The following is a 13,986-nucleotide window of genomic DNA, read 5'->3' as shown; positions in this document are numbered from 1 at the left end:
AAACTAAGATCATTGCAAAGTACTGTGGCTTTGGGTATGGTGGTGGGATGGAATATTAACCAAAGTAAATTTCCTGAACAGGAAGTGAATTGACTACCTTGTCTGAAACTCTTTGGTAGAAATGTTTATTCACGCCTTTTTCTGAATATCTCACCAAAATGCAAACAAATTGTGAAGATGTGAATGAGCTCTAGATAGGAATTCAAGCTTAACCGTTTTGGGGAAATACTTTTCTCACACATCAGAAACTCTGTGCCAACAAAGAGAAAGCTGACAAAGTAATTTTCAAACTGAACAATGAACAATAACCGAACATGACGTGGAGTTGACAGAGAGAGGGTGCAAAGTAATCCAATAGGTCACTGGAGGCTTTGGTAATACATGGGGCCACAACTATACTGAGATCCGCAAATGAGGGCGACAACTTCCTCAGAGCTGTTTCACTCTGCAGCACTAACTGAACTGAAACTACAGGCCCTCTCCTCCAGGGTCAGCAGGTACAGCAGTCACACAGACATTTGTGGATACAGCTGTGAATCAGGACACAAAGAAAATTGCTGGCCCCGGAAGGGCCTGTTACCGTGCTGTATAAATAAATTTTTAAAGTTTTAATTACAAAAGCCTTAACTCACCTTCAAATGGTTATAAAAACCTAACTCTCTTCCACCATCCTCATCCATGCCAGTGGCAGAGACATCTTCTCAGGCCCTGGCATGGGCTGGGGGGGCGGAGGGGGAGAGGGATGGAATTTTACTCCAGGGCCTCACTGTAACAATAGCGATGTTATGACTTTAGTTGTGGGGGATCCAGCAACCTTAATTGTAGGGCCCATGAAGGTTGGGGGTGGGGTTGCTTGTTAGCTTCACTTGTGCTGTTAGCAGATGCTTTAGCAAACACTTTCTCCCCGATGGAAGAACAGTTCCGTGCTCACAAACAATTGCCTTGTACAGTTGTTCCTGCCCTCCGCATACTTATAACTCACCATGGCAGATGCAACACGGCACACTTTGATTGGGCACCCTCTTGTTTGCAGAGGCATCTGGGCTCTGTCCATTATGTAGATACATGCGTCCAATATATTGCTTTCAAACTAGATGGAATCAAATGAGCAGACAGGTGATTACAATATGAAAAGACAGTCAATTTATATCAGTATAATATTACCACCCTGATCATTAACTTAGTTTCTCGCACCACAGCTGCAGCCTGATGTTGAGTATTTTTACCATTTTCTTATCTTATATCAAATTTCTAGCAGCCACACTATTTTGTTGCTGTATTGTTAACATTGGTGTGTTTCCTTATTTCTTCTAAATACCTAAATCTATCAGAAGAGGAATGGGAATATTCTCTTTTGCTGGGGAAGAGTGATCATAATATAAAATAAGTTTACAGGGAAGAGTTGAATGGACAGGTGTGGCACCCATAAATGTGAATGCCACATCTGTCCATTCACCTCTTCCCTTTCCACCATCCAGTCACCCAAACAATTATTCCAGGTGAAGCAGTGATTCGCTTGCACTTCTCCCACTGTGTTCTGTGTTCACAATGCGGTCTCCTCTAGTTAATGCTTTCAACTCCACCGACACTCCTCATCTCCCAGTGTCTTCCGATGCAAACAAGAGAGATGCAACCTCTTGCCTTTCACCTCATTCCTTCCCACCATCTAGGGACCCAAACAGTCCTTCCAAGTGAGACAGTGATTCACATGTCCTCTTCCAACCTAGTGTACTCCATTTGGTGCTCGCAATGTGGTCTCTTCTATACTGGAGGAACTTAACGCTGATTGGGTGATCACTTCGCAGAACACCTCATTTCAGTCCGCAAGGGTGGCCATGAGTTTCACTTGTCAATTTAGTTGTCTGCCCCACTCCCATACTGTCTTTGGTCTCTTATACCATTCCAACACATCCTGGTGTAAGCTCAAGCAAGATCATCTCAACATTGAACTCAGATAACGAGCCTCTCCATTTTGTATGAGAAAGGCTATCTATTGTGAAGTTAACTCAGATTTTCTCTCTACACTAATGTTACCTGACCTGCTGGGTTTGTCCAGCATTCTCTTTGTTTCATACTTCCAGCAGTTTGTACCATTGACAGGATGCACTGCAGCAACTCACCAAGTGTTGCTGAGTTGCCCTTGGGCTCAGCAAGGGAAGGTCTTGCCCTTAGGCTGCACCTTCCAAACCCACCACCTCTACCAGCTAGGAGGACAAGGACAGCAAAAGCACAGGAACACCACCACCTGGAAGTTGCCCTCCAAATCACACACCATCCTGACTTGGAAATATATCGCCGTTCCTTCACCGTCATTGGGTCAAAATCCTGGAACTCTCTCCCTAACAGAATTATTGGGTATACCCACACAGTAAGGGCTGGGCAATGAAATGCTGGCTCAGCCTGTGAAGACACATTCCTTAAATGAATATAAAAATAATTTCCCTGTATTGTATCTCAGTTTCCACATTTTGTCTCTCTCTCTCTCTCTCCTCTGTTCTCATTTACCCCCTTCTATTTACACCTCCCTCAGACAGCTGTGGCTATCCTCTCTCACTGGCACTGCCTCCACTTGTGTCATTCAGTCCTTCTTGGTCCCCACTCTTTGTTCTCTCCACTCTAACCCCTTCTCTGCAATGTAAACTACACTTGATTTCTAATTGTTCTTAGTTCTGCTGAAAAGCCTTCGCCATGAAACATTGACTCTGTTTCTATCTCATAGCGTCATACAGCCCTTTGGCCCAACCTGTCCATGCTGACCTAGATGCCCACCTAATCTTGTCCCATTTTCCCGCGTTTGGCCCATATCCCTCTAAACATTTCCTATCCATGTACCTATTCAAATGCCTCTTAAATGTTGGTATTGTACCCACCTCTACCACATCCTCTGGCAGCCTGTTCCACATATGCATCCCCTGTGTGTGAAGAAGTTACTCCTCAGGTTCCTATTAAATCCTTCCCCTCTCACCTCACCTCTCCAGAGATGCTGCCTGACCTGCTGAGTGGTTCTAGCCTTTGCTGTTCATCTTTCCTTAACTGACCACTCCTTTGCCCATTCCTTGGTTGTGAATGATCTTTGGTCACAATAAAGATAACAGATGTTTATTAAAAGAAAGATGTAGCTGGCATGAATGGAGGAGGTAAACCATCCAAAGGAGAGGTGTACCTGTCCAAAAATCCAAGATCTGGTTGTTATTTCTTCAAACTTCCCATAGTAAATGCAGCCGACATCATTTAAGACGTACTCCTCTCTTTCAGCAGCATCACTGAGGTACACGGCATCCTCTGGATCACCACAGCAAATCCAACCACAGGTTTAGAACAAAACAGACAAAATTTGGAAGATCAGTACGTTGAAGGACCACGTGTAATATAGCCAAGGATGCCTGGGTGAAAAATATCTTTCACACTCACAAATAACATTTAATGTGGAAAATTCGGAGTCATTTTAAAAATCTAAACATATCTTCTGCTTTGGAATGCAGACATCATAGACTCTGACAAGTATCTATAGATGGACAGTGGAAAGTATTTTAACTGGTTGCATCAAGGCCTGGTATAGAAACTCCAATGCACAGGAATGTAAGAGGCTACATAGACCGGTGGACTCGGCCAGTTCCATCACAAGTACAGCTCTCCCCACCATCGAGGACATCTACAAGAGATAATGTCTCAGCAAGGTGACTTACATCACCAGGGACCCCCACCATCCGGGCCATGCCCTCTTCTTGATGCTGCCATCAGGCAAGAAGTACAGAAGCCTGAAGACCCGCACCGCAAGTGTTCACAGATCAACAGCACTGTGCTCAGTACAATCTGTTTGAATACATGGGAGGTGGGGGAATTTACCAGCTCCTCCTCCTCAGGAATCAGTGGGGCAAGATAGAAATGTGGCACATGGGCTTTCAACTCCTTAATGTTGATCAGAAACCGGCTATAATGAGACATGCAGTATGTTAAATATAACACAATACCTTCACACCAAGGGTTAAAGATGAAATAGATATCCGTTGTCTTATCCCGAACACTCCTGCGGATTCCAACCGGGGTCATTATGGCAACATACACTCTGAATCTTCCCACGATACAGTCTGGGGGAGACAAGACTGTGAGGCTGAGGTTGTTTCCCAAGACAGACTTGACTTTGGCTCCCCATTTTCCTCTCTCCAACTCCTCTTGTATGTAAATTGGAATATAAGTTCCTTTGGTGATATTTGGGTAGCGACCTGGATTAAAATATAACATGCAGTAAGTCTCAGTTCAAGGCCACACATTGCTTCCATGAGCCTGTATTACACAGGTAAAGATCTAACGTGAACTATGGTGTACAGTGGTAGCACAGTGGTTAAACTACTGAGTTAGTAATCCAAAGGTCTGAGTTCAAATCCCACAATGACAGCTGTGGAATTAAGTTAACAGTAATAACAAACGTAAAAGCTAATTGATTGTTGTTAAAAAACAAGATGGGTCTGAATTGACTGCCAAACAAGGAAATCTGCTACACTTACTTGTCCGAAATGTGCCTCCATACCCACAAAATTGGTTGACTCATAATGACTGCAGAAGCCACTCAGCTAAGAGAACAAAAGGATAACCAGAAGAAGAAGTAGGGCCCATTATGGACAATGGGGGTAATCTGTGCATGGAGCCAGAAGGATAGGTGAGGTCATAAATGAATACTTTTCATCGGTATTCACAAAGGAAACATACTTTGTAGTTGGAGGATTCAGTGAAGGGGAAGGGTGAAATCCTAATACAAGTTTCCATAAATAAAGAGGGGGTACTCAATGTGTTAGAAAGATTAAGGGTAGATAAATCCCTGGGGCTAGATGGGGTTTATCCCAGACTGTTATTGCAGGCAAGCGGAGAGATTGCTGGGTTCTGACTGAGATTTTTAAATCTTCGCTGGACATAAGTGAGGTACTAGATGATTGGAGGATAGCAAATATGGGCCCCTTTTTCAAGTGGGCAGTTGGGAAAAGCCTGGTGATTACAGAACTGGAGCCTAACGTCAATGGTAGGGAAGGAACTAAATCAGCTCTGAAGGAGAGGATTAATGCTCACTTGGAAAGACAGGGACTAATCAGAGACAGCCATGGCTTTGTCAAGGGCAGATCATGTCTGACCAATCTGATTGAATTTTTTGAAGAGGTAACAAAGTGCAGTGGTTGTAGTTTACATGGACTTCAGTAAAGCCTTTAACAAGGTCCTGCATATGAAACTGGTCCAGAATATCAAGGCACATGGGATCCATAGAGACTTTGTAGATTGGATTCAAAATTGAGTGGCCATGGAAGTTAGAGGGTAGTGGTGGAGGGATGTTATTCTGACTGGAGGTCAGTGACAGTGGTGTTCTGCAAGGATTATTGCTGAGACTTCTGTTGTTTGTGATATATATTGGACAAAAATGTAGGTGGGCTGATTAGTAAGTTTGCAGATGACCAGAAGACTGGTGGAGTTGTTGACAGTGTGGGGGGTAGTCTTGGGTTATGTGTTGGTGAAGTGGGCTGAGAAGTGACAGATGCAGTTTAATCCTGATAAATGTGAGGTGATGAGGACAGGTAGATCATGTAGATAAGAAAGTATATGGCATACTGGCTGTTGTTAGTCAGGACATTGAATACAAGAGCAGGGAGGTTATGCTCTAACTTTATAAAACACTGGTCAGACCTCAGCTGGAGTACCGCGACCAGTTCTGATCACCGCACTGAAGGATATGATGGTGCTGGAGACGGTGCAGAGGAGGTTCACCAGGATGTTATCTGGGATGGAGCGTTTTAGTTATGAGGAGAGTCTGGAGAGGCTGGGTTTGTTTTCCCTGGAGCGGAGGAGATTAAGAGGGGACATGATTGAGGTGTATAAAATTATGACGAGTAAAGATAATGTAGACTGCAAGAAACTATTTTCCATATCAGAGACAGATAAACCTAGAGGATGTAGGATTAGGATAAGGGGTAAGAGATTTATTGTTACATGTACTGAGGTACAGTGAAAAATTTTGTTTTTCATGCCATCCATACAGATCATTTCATTACAACAGTGCATTGAGGTAGTACAGGGGAAAGCAATAACGGAATGCAGAATAAAGTCTTACAGTTACAGAGAAAGTGTAGTGCAAGTAGACAATAAGGTGAAAGGCCATAATGAGACAGATTGTGAGGTCAAGAGTTCATCTTATCGTACTAGGGGACCATTCAATAGTCTTATAACAGTGGGATAGAAGCTGTCCTTGAGCCTGATGGTACATGCTTTCAGGTTTTTATACCTTCTGCCCAATGGGAGGGGGCAAAAGAGAGAATGTCTGGGGTGGGAGGGGTCTTTGGTTATGCTGGCTGCATTACCAAGGCAGTGAGAAGTGTAGACAGAGTCCATGGAGGGAAGGCTGGTTTCCGTGATATGCTGAGCAGAGCAGTTGCCATACCAAGCCATGGTGCATCCAGATAGGATGCATTCTATGGTGCATCTATAAAAGTTAGTGAAGATCAAAGAGGACCGGCTAAATTTCTTTACAGAGGAAGTAAAGGCGCTGGTGAGCTTTCTTGGCCATGACATCGACATGGTAGGACCAGGATAGGCTACTGGTGATGTTTACTCCTAAGAACATGAAGCTGTCAACCCTCTTGACCTCAGCACTGTTGATGTAAACAGGAGCGTGTGTACCGCCCCCCTTCCTGAAATCAATGACCAGCTTTTTTGTTTTCCTGACATTGAGGGAAAAGACAGGGACCTTCTTTGCTCAGAGAGCGGTGAGTACCTGGAATAGACTGCCTGAGAGAGTGGCAGAAGCAGAATCGCTGACAGCATCTAAGAAGTGTCCAGACGAGCACTTGAATCACCAAGGCAAAGAGGGATACGGACCAAGTACTGGACATATTGTAGATTGATCGATTCATAGAATTATACAGCGGGGAAACAGGCACTTCGGCGCAACTGGTCCATGCCGACCAAGATGCCCATCTAAGCTGGTCCCATTTGCCTGCATTTGGCCCATATCCCTCTAAACTTTTCCTATCCATGAACCTGTCCAAATGTCATTTAGATTTTGTTAATGTACCCGCCTCAACCACTTCCTCTGACAGCTTGTTCCACATACCCACCACCCTCTGTGTGAAGAAGTTTCCACTCAAGTCCCCTGTCTATGCCCCTCATAATTTTATAAACCTCTGTAAGATCACCCTGTAGCCTGCTTCACTCTAGGGAAAACACTCCTAGCATATCCAATCTCTCCTTATAACTCAAGTTTGGCATAGTAATTAAAACTTCCACAGAACTTGACCACGATCCTGCTGTTTTAAACTGTGGAAAGATTGCTGTTAATCTTGATTAGATCTGGGAGAGATGTCTGGAAGCTGGGGTTTGGAATACAACAAAGAGAGGAGAGAGCAAACAATTCACACTGTTAATGCTGATAGAAGGTTGTCACTTCATTCTTTCATTTACTCCACAGTGTGTTGGGTATTTACCTGGTAATGTTACAACATTACTGACCTAATTTTTTATTTTTCAAATACTTATCCACTTCTCTTTTCCAAGTTATTGTGTTCCCACTTCCACACTGTTTAGTAGAACTTTCAAATGGCTCCCAGAGCAAAGGATCTTTCCAATTCTTTGACAGAGGTTTTTAAATGTATTCAGTCTAATTACCAACTCACTGACCAAAGGAAGTAATGTTTTCACATTTATCATCTCAGTTAGAATTAAGAGAACAACATAGGAAATGGAAGCAGGAGCAAGTTGTCCGGCTCATCACTGATCCTGATTAAAGGTCTAGACCCAAAACATTGACAATTCCTTTCCACCCCACCCCCCCAATAGATGCTGCCTGACCTGCTGAGTTCCTCCAGCAGTTTGTGTTTTGTTCCAGATTCCAGTGTCTGCAGTCTCTTATGTCTTCAATAAAATCATGGCTGAATCTGCACCTGGTCCACTTTCCAGCCTGATCCCCATATCCCTCAATTCCATCAGTCTCCAAAAGCCTACTCATCTCAATCTTGAAACTACTCAGTGCATCAGGGAGACCTACTCAGCCCCTCCATGGAAGAGAATTCCAAAGATTCATAACTCTCTGAGTGAAGGAATTTCCTTTCATCTCTCTGCTAATGGCCAACCCCCTATCCTTAAACTGATCTCTGTAATCTACTGTTAATATCTGTGATCTAGTGTAAAGGACCCTGCTACACCAGTGTGCCCTTCCACCCAAACCTCCTGGTCCCTGGTATGATCTTGGTAAATCTCCATAGCCGTATCATCCTTCCTGTAGTAGGATACCTAAAACCAAACAGGTTTGGGGTATTGATTGGTTTGTGCTTTGTAATAAAAGGGTTGGGAGTTGATTTGAGCAGTTTTCAAGTTTAGTGGGGAACCAACAAGGTAGATGAAGGGAACGTGTTTTCACTGGAGCCAGGCCTCTCACCACACAAAGTGGCTCAAGAGACTGCAGGAATCTGGAGCAAGAACCAAACTGGAGGAACTCAGTCCTGACACAGGGTCTTGACCTGAAACGTCAACCATCCCTCTGACTCTGCAGATGCTGCTTGACCCGCTGAGTTCTTCCAGCAGTTTCTTTTTTTACACAAAAAGGCTGGTAGACTTGTGGCATTCTCCTCGGCAAAGTACAATTGTGGGACTGATTATTAAAATTTAAATCTGGGAATAATGGCTGCTTGTTCAACAATGGGGGCATGGAGCAGAGGTGGATGGGCTTCTGGAGCTGGCCTGGGTATTTCGTGATCTCATTGAATGGTGGAACAAGTGTGAGTGGCTGAAGACAATGGAATGGACTTCAGAGACAGAATGCAGTGTACTGGTACAGCTATGCAATTGATTCACCACTACCAACTGGGGACAAAGTCGTCAGCAGAGATCCCTGTGCTGCTTCATTGTTTGAGGGTGTGAGGTTGTGGGTCTACCCCCTAGGTACCCGGCAGGCCCAGACACAATTACACATGGCCTTAAACACAACCCACAGAAGGGCTCTCCTTCAATCGGCAAACTCATTGTAGCTGAGACTGAGCCAACAATTCAGTGTGAGAATCTGTTATCTTTCAACTAGCCACATGACAAGAAATATTTTTGATGTAGTGAGTGATCCCTGATCAAGAATACCCTGAAAGGTGATGGTGGCTGATTCATTTTGGAAGTTTCAAAGGAAATTAGATGAAGGATGGAAGGGAAAATGTCCTGAGTGAAAGGGAAAGGACAGAGGAATGAGAGAGACTGCACAGCTCTATTAAGGCCAGGCCAGGCCAGACACTGCAGGTTTAATCAACCATTCCTGCATATTGTTCTTTAACACTGATAATTATGATTCTGAGAATTTTTCAGACACAAGCTGATGTTTGTGAACTATGTTAGCTCCTCTTAATGACTCTAATCAGGCTCTGGGGTATCTCCTTTAAAACTAGCCTCCTGATCATCCCTCACTGGAGTCCCTCCACCACTGGCAGCCTTGTCTTCAGCTGCCCCAGGCCCTGAGCTCTGGACCTGCTCTCTTTACCCTACCCACCTTGCCACCTCTCTCTGCTGCTTTAAGATGCCCCTTAAAACCAGGAGTCCTGATGCAGGGTCTCGACCCAAGATGTCAACTTACACCTTTTGCCTCCACAGATGCTGCTTGACCCATTGAGTTCTTCCAGTGTTCTGCTTCATGTACCAGATTCCAGCACCTGCAGTCTGTTTTGTCTTTGCTCACCTGCTTGATATCTTCTCACTGACTACGCGAAACATTGTGTTTGATAATGCTCCAGCAAAGCATCTTTATTACATTAAAGGTGCTACATGAAAGCAAAGGTATAGTTGTGTCCCAATATCATGTTCAGTTTATATTATCCACCTTTCCTCCATCCCTGTAAAGATTTGCTTTCTTCATCTGAGTACCTGTGCGCTTTCCTGAACAAGTCATTTACTTTTAATGTATCTGTACAATCTTAAGCAGTTTCCTTTCATGTTCCTTGCTAGTCTTCCCTTGCCAGATCCTTTCTGGACTTTCTAGTCTGGATTCCCCATTTGCAATTAGCTCAAGTTTTATGACAAACCTCTTTTCTCTGCCCCACTGTAATTGTTAGCTCTTTATTCATCCACAACATTTGTTCCTCTTACTCCTTGCAGAGAAGCATGGCCAGAAATTTCTCCTCCACTGCTTACACTTAGGGCTGTGCATGGTACAACATTCCAGGAATTTGGATCCATCGACTTTTGGAGCTGGTTTTCAAAGACTATGTACGTTTAGGGCTGAGAAATAATTTCTGCCCTGTGTGTTCTATATCACAGCCACTTGCTGTTGAATTTACAGTTTTCTATTGTTTGCCCACTGTCTGTCCCAGTTTTCTTTTCCAATTATCTGAGCCATTTCCTCTTGTAATGTTTTTGCAACCTGCTGAGTTTTTTTGAATCAATCCTTATTGAACCTAATTATGTTATAGATGCTTTTTGTTAGACATTTCCCTGTCATTACTTTATCTACTTGTTGCAGTTTATTTTGGATGAATGAAAATAGAAACATCTTTGGAAACTGAAGCAGAAATGTCAGTGCTGTCTTTTTACCTGTCGATCTTAATTCTCTTATCTGCACTCAGGCAGACTTAACAAATATCAGAGGTTTCAGGCTAGGAAAGATGTGTATGAACATTCAGTGCTCATAACAGGAATTCCAGCATCAGACTGTGATGCTGAGTTCAATAACTTCAAAGACTTTTGTTCTCCTGACTAATATATGATACAGCTAAGAGGGAAAATAGACTTAAATTTCAACAGTGACCTTAGGGTAACAAAGCAAGTCTCACAGCCAGTTAAGGATTTTTGGTGCAGTCACTGTTATTATGTGACAACAGCCAGGTAAGATTGAGTTTTACTTATTTATTTTTTGGCATCTGGAAGTGACAAGGCCAGCGTTTATTGCCTGTCCCGCAATGCCCTTGAGTAGGTGGGGGTGAGCTGCCTTCTTGAACCGCATGCAGCCTTTCTGGTGAAGGTGCTTTCACAGAGTGGCTGGGGAGGGAGTTCCAGGATTTAGACCCAACAACAATGTGCACAGAACATAATGGACTTTAGCAAGGCCCCCATACAGGAACACATGGGATCCAAGGTGAGCTAGCATATTGGATACAAAATTGGGTTGGTGGAAGGAGTCAATGTGTGGTAATGGAGGGGTGTTTTTCAGATTGGAGTGTCTCTTCTCATATATTGTAACGATTTGGATGAGAATATGGTAATATTGTACAAAATTTGTGGCATAGTGGACAATGAAGAAGGTTATCTAAGATTACAACAAGATCTAGATCAACTGGGAGAGTGGGCCAAGGAATGGCAGATGGAATTTAACTGAGACAAGTGCGAAGTGTTGCATTTTGGGAAGTTAAACCAGACTTACACAGTAAATGGCAGAGAGACCAAGGGGTACAGGCACATAGTTCCCTTAAAGTGGCGACACAGCTAGACAAGGGGGTGAAAAAGTTGTTTGGCACACTTGCATCCATTGGTCAAGGCATTGAGTATAATAGTTAGGACATCATGTTACAGCAGTACAAGACGTTAGTGAGACTGCACTTATAGTGTGCAATTCTGGTCACCTCGCTACAGGATGAATGTCACTAAACTGGAAAGATTGCAGATAAGATACACGAGGATGTTGCCGGGACTGGAGGGCTTGAGTTATGTGGAGAGACTGGATAGGCTGGGGCTGTTTGCCCTATAGCATAGGAGGTAGAGAGGTGACCTTATAGAGATTTGTAAAATCATGAGGGGCATATATGAGTCACAGTCTTTCCCCAGGGTAGGGGATTCCAAAACTAAAGAGTATAGATTTAAGGTGAGAGGGGAAAAATTTAAAGGAAACCTGAGGGGCAACTTTTGCACACAGAGGGTGGCAGGTATATGCAATGAGCTGCCAGAAGAAGTGGTAAAGGCAGGTAAAATAACAACATTTAAAAGACATTCAGACAGGTACATGGATAGAAAAGGTGTAGAGGGATATAGGCCAGGCCCAAGCAAATGGAACTAGTTCAGGTAGGCAACTTGGTTGGCATGGATGAGTTGGGTCGAGGGGCCTGTTTCCATGCTATATTACTCTATGACTCTATAACTGGGCAACTTTCCACATTTTTGGACAGATGCCAGTGTTCTGGCTGTACTGGACCAACTTGGCTAAAGGCATAGCTTATTCTGGAGTGCAAGTCTTCAATCGGGGTATTGTCTGGTCCCAAAGCCTTTGCTGCTTCCAGTAGCTGAAAGCAATTTCTTGATATCACATGGAGTGAATCAAATTGGTTGAAGACTGGCTTCTGTAACAGTGGGGGGTCTGAGGAGGAAGCCGAGATGGACCATCCACTCAGCACTTCTGGCTGAAGATGGTTGCAAGTTCTTCAGCCTCTCCATCACTGAGGACAGGAATGTTCTTGGAGCCTCCTCCTCTTCCTATTAGATCTTTAACTGTTCACCACCATTCACAAGCAGATGTGGTAGGAACGATGAGCTTCATTCTGATCCGTCAGTGGTGAGATTGCAGAGCTCTGCCTTTAGCTGTTTAGCGAGTAGGTAATCTTGTGTTGCAGCCTCACCAGGTTGGCACCTCATTTTTGGGTTCACTTGGTGCTGCTCCAGCACGTTCTGCTGCACCCCACACTGAACCAGGGTTGACGCCTTGGGTTGACAGTAACAGTGGAGTGAGGAATGTGCAGGGTCGTGGGGTTACACATTGTGGGAGGTGGATGTTTCTGATGATGGCCCACAGCTCCTCATGGATGCTCAGTTTTCAGCCATTACAGCCACAATGATTGAGGAGCAAACATTGCACGAGACAAGAGAAACGGCTCTCCTACTTTCCTTTGAGAAATATTTTGGGATTTTTCCCATGCACCTGAGAGATCGGGTGGGAAGTCTCAGCAGAAAGGCATCCTCTGTCGGTGCACAGCTCCCTCAGCACTGCCTTGGAGTTCTGCCTAGGTTTACTATTCAAGTCTCTGGAGTGGGATTTGAGCCTGCAACCAGTCAACTCTGAAACAAAGAGTTTTGCCAAATGAGCTACAGGTAGCAACTCATCAGGCAAGAATGTTTGGTGTCTTATTAATGCTGTGTTTAGGTGACAGAGAAACACCATTCACATCTGCCCTCTCCATAAATCCAAGGCCACCATAATCCAGGGAACTGATTGGGGTTCAGCAACTGGATTAGAGGTCACAGAGAACTGGAGCTTTCTGCAATTGCCCTTGTTAAATCAATAGCAATCTTCTTGCACCAGGAATTACTTTAACATAACAAAATTAATGCAGGAGCTGATCCTTGCACAGGCAAGCTGTGCAAGGATGATACATAATCGTGTCGTGGTCCTCTAATTTATTGTACCAAGACCGAAGATCAGACCATTGTGTCGTTGGCATTACATGGCACCTCTGGAAGCAGATGTGCATTGTAACATCAGCATGGTGGACTCCCGGTGTTGTTGAGCCAAGATCTACCCTTTAGGCTAGTCCAGAACTGAAGATCATTTACTATAGTCACATAATCTCAAGGGATAACAGGAAACTAGATTACAGATCTCAATGAATATGAACTACACCGATTGTCTCATTTTTCACTCACCAATCAAAAGCTCAATCCAGAGCTTGTCCTTTTCCGCTTTGTAGGGCCGGTTTGTAGTGACGGTGATCTGGAAGGGCTGTCCACGTCTCACAATCAGGTTATTGGAGTTGTAGAGTTCCGTGTGATGCTGTTTCTTGTTAATGTCATCCGGATTTGGGTGCATATCTACGCCCCAAATTTCAAGGAAACCTTTAACAAGAAGGAAAAGAGTCATTTTATTACCCCCTGATTTGGCCACATACCCCTGACCAATCACGTTCAAAACACTTGCAGTAGTATCAATCATTGTTACCAGTTCAGCATCACTTATCTTTCTTAAGAAAACAATAGGGGAGCTAGAGTCTGGAATAAAGGTGGTGTAATACATTAGTTGGAAAACAGCCCAGTCCATCACGCAAACCAGCCTCCCTCAAC

At 44.0% G+C, this 13,986-nt stretch overlaps 1 protein-coding gene across 1 annotated transcript in view; it reads right to left on the bottom strand.

The window, feature by feature from the left end:
* The window catches only part of LOC127570496 (coagulation factor XIII A chain-like), a 106,599-nt gene that overhangs the window by 61,369 nt on the left and 31,244 nt on the right, over positions 1-13,986 (bottom strand). The window contains exons 3-6 of the mRNA XM_052016129.1: positions 13,573-13,761; positions 3,972-4,223; positions 3,164-3,282; positions 983-1,090 (exon numbers count right to left, since the gene is read on the bottom strand). Coding sequence (XP_051872089.1) covers positions 983-1,090; positions 3,164-3,282; positions 3,972-4,223; positions 13,573-13,761 — 668 coding nt within the window. The remainder of the gene's footprint in view (positions 1-982; positions 1,091-3,163; positions 3,283-3,971; positions 4,224-13,572; positions 13,762-13,986) is intronic.

Source organism: Pristis pectinata, chromosome 5, assembly GCF_009764475.1.
Source record: "Pristis pectinata isolate sPriPec2 chromosome 5, sPriPec2.1.pri, whole genome shotgun sequence".
NCBI lineage: Eukaryota > Metazoa > Chordata > Chondrichthyes > Rhinopristiformes > Pristidae > Pristis > Pristis pectinata.
This window is presented reverse-complemented; position numbering and strand designations above follow the sequence as displayed.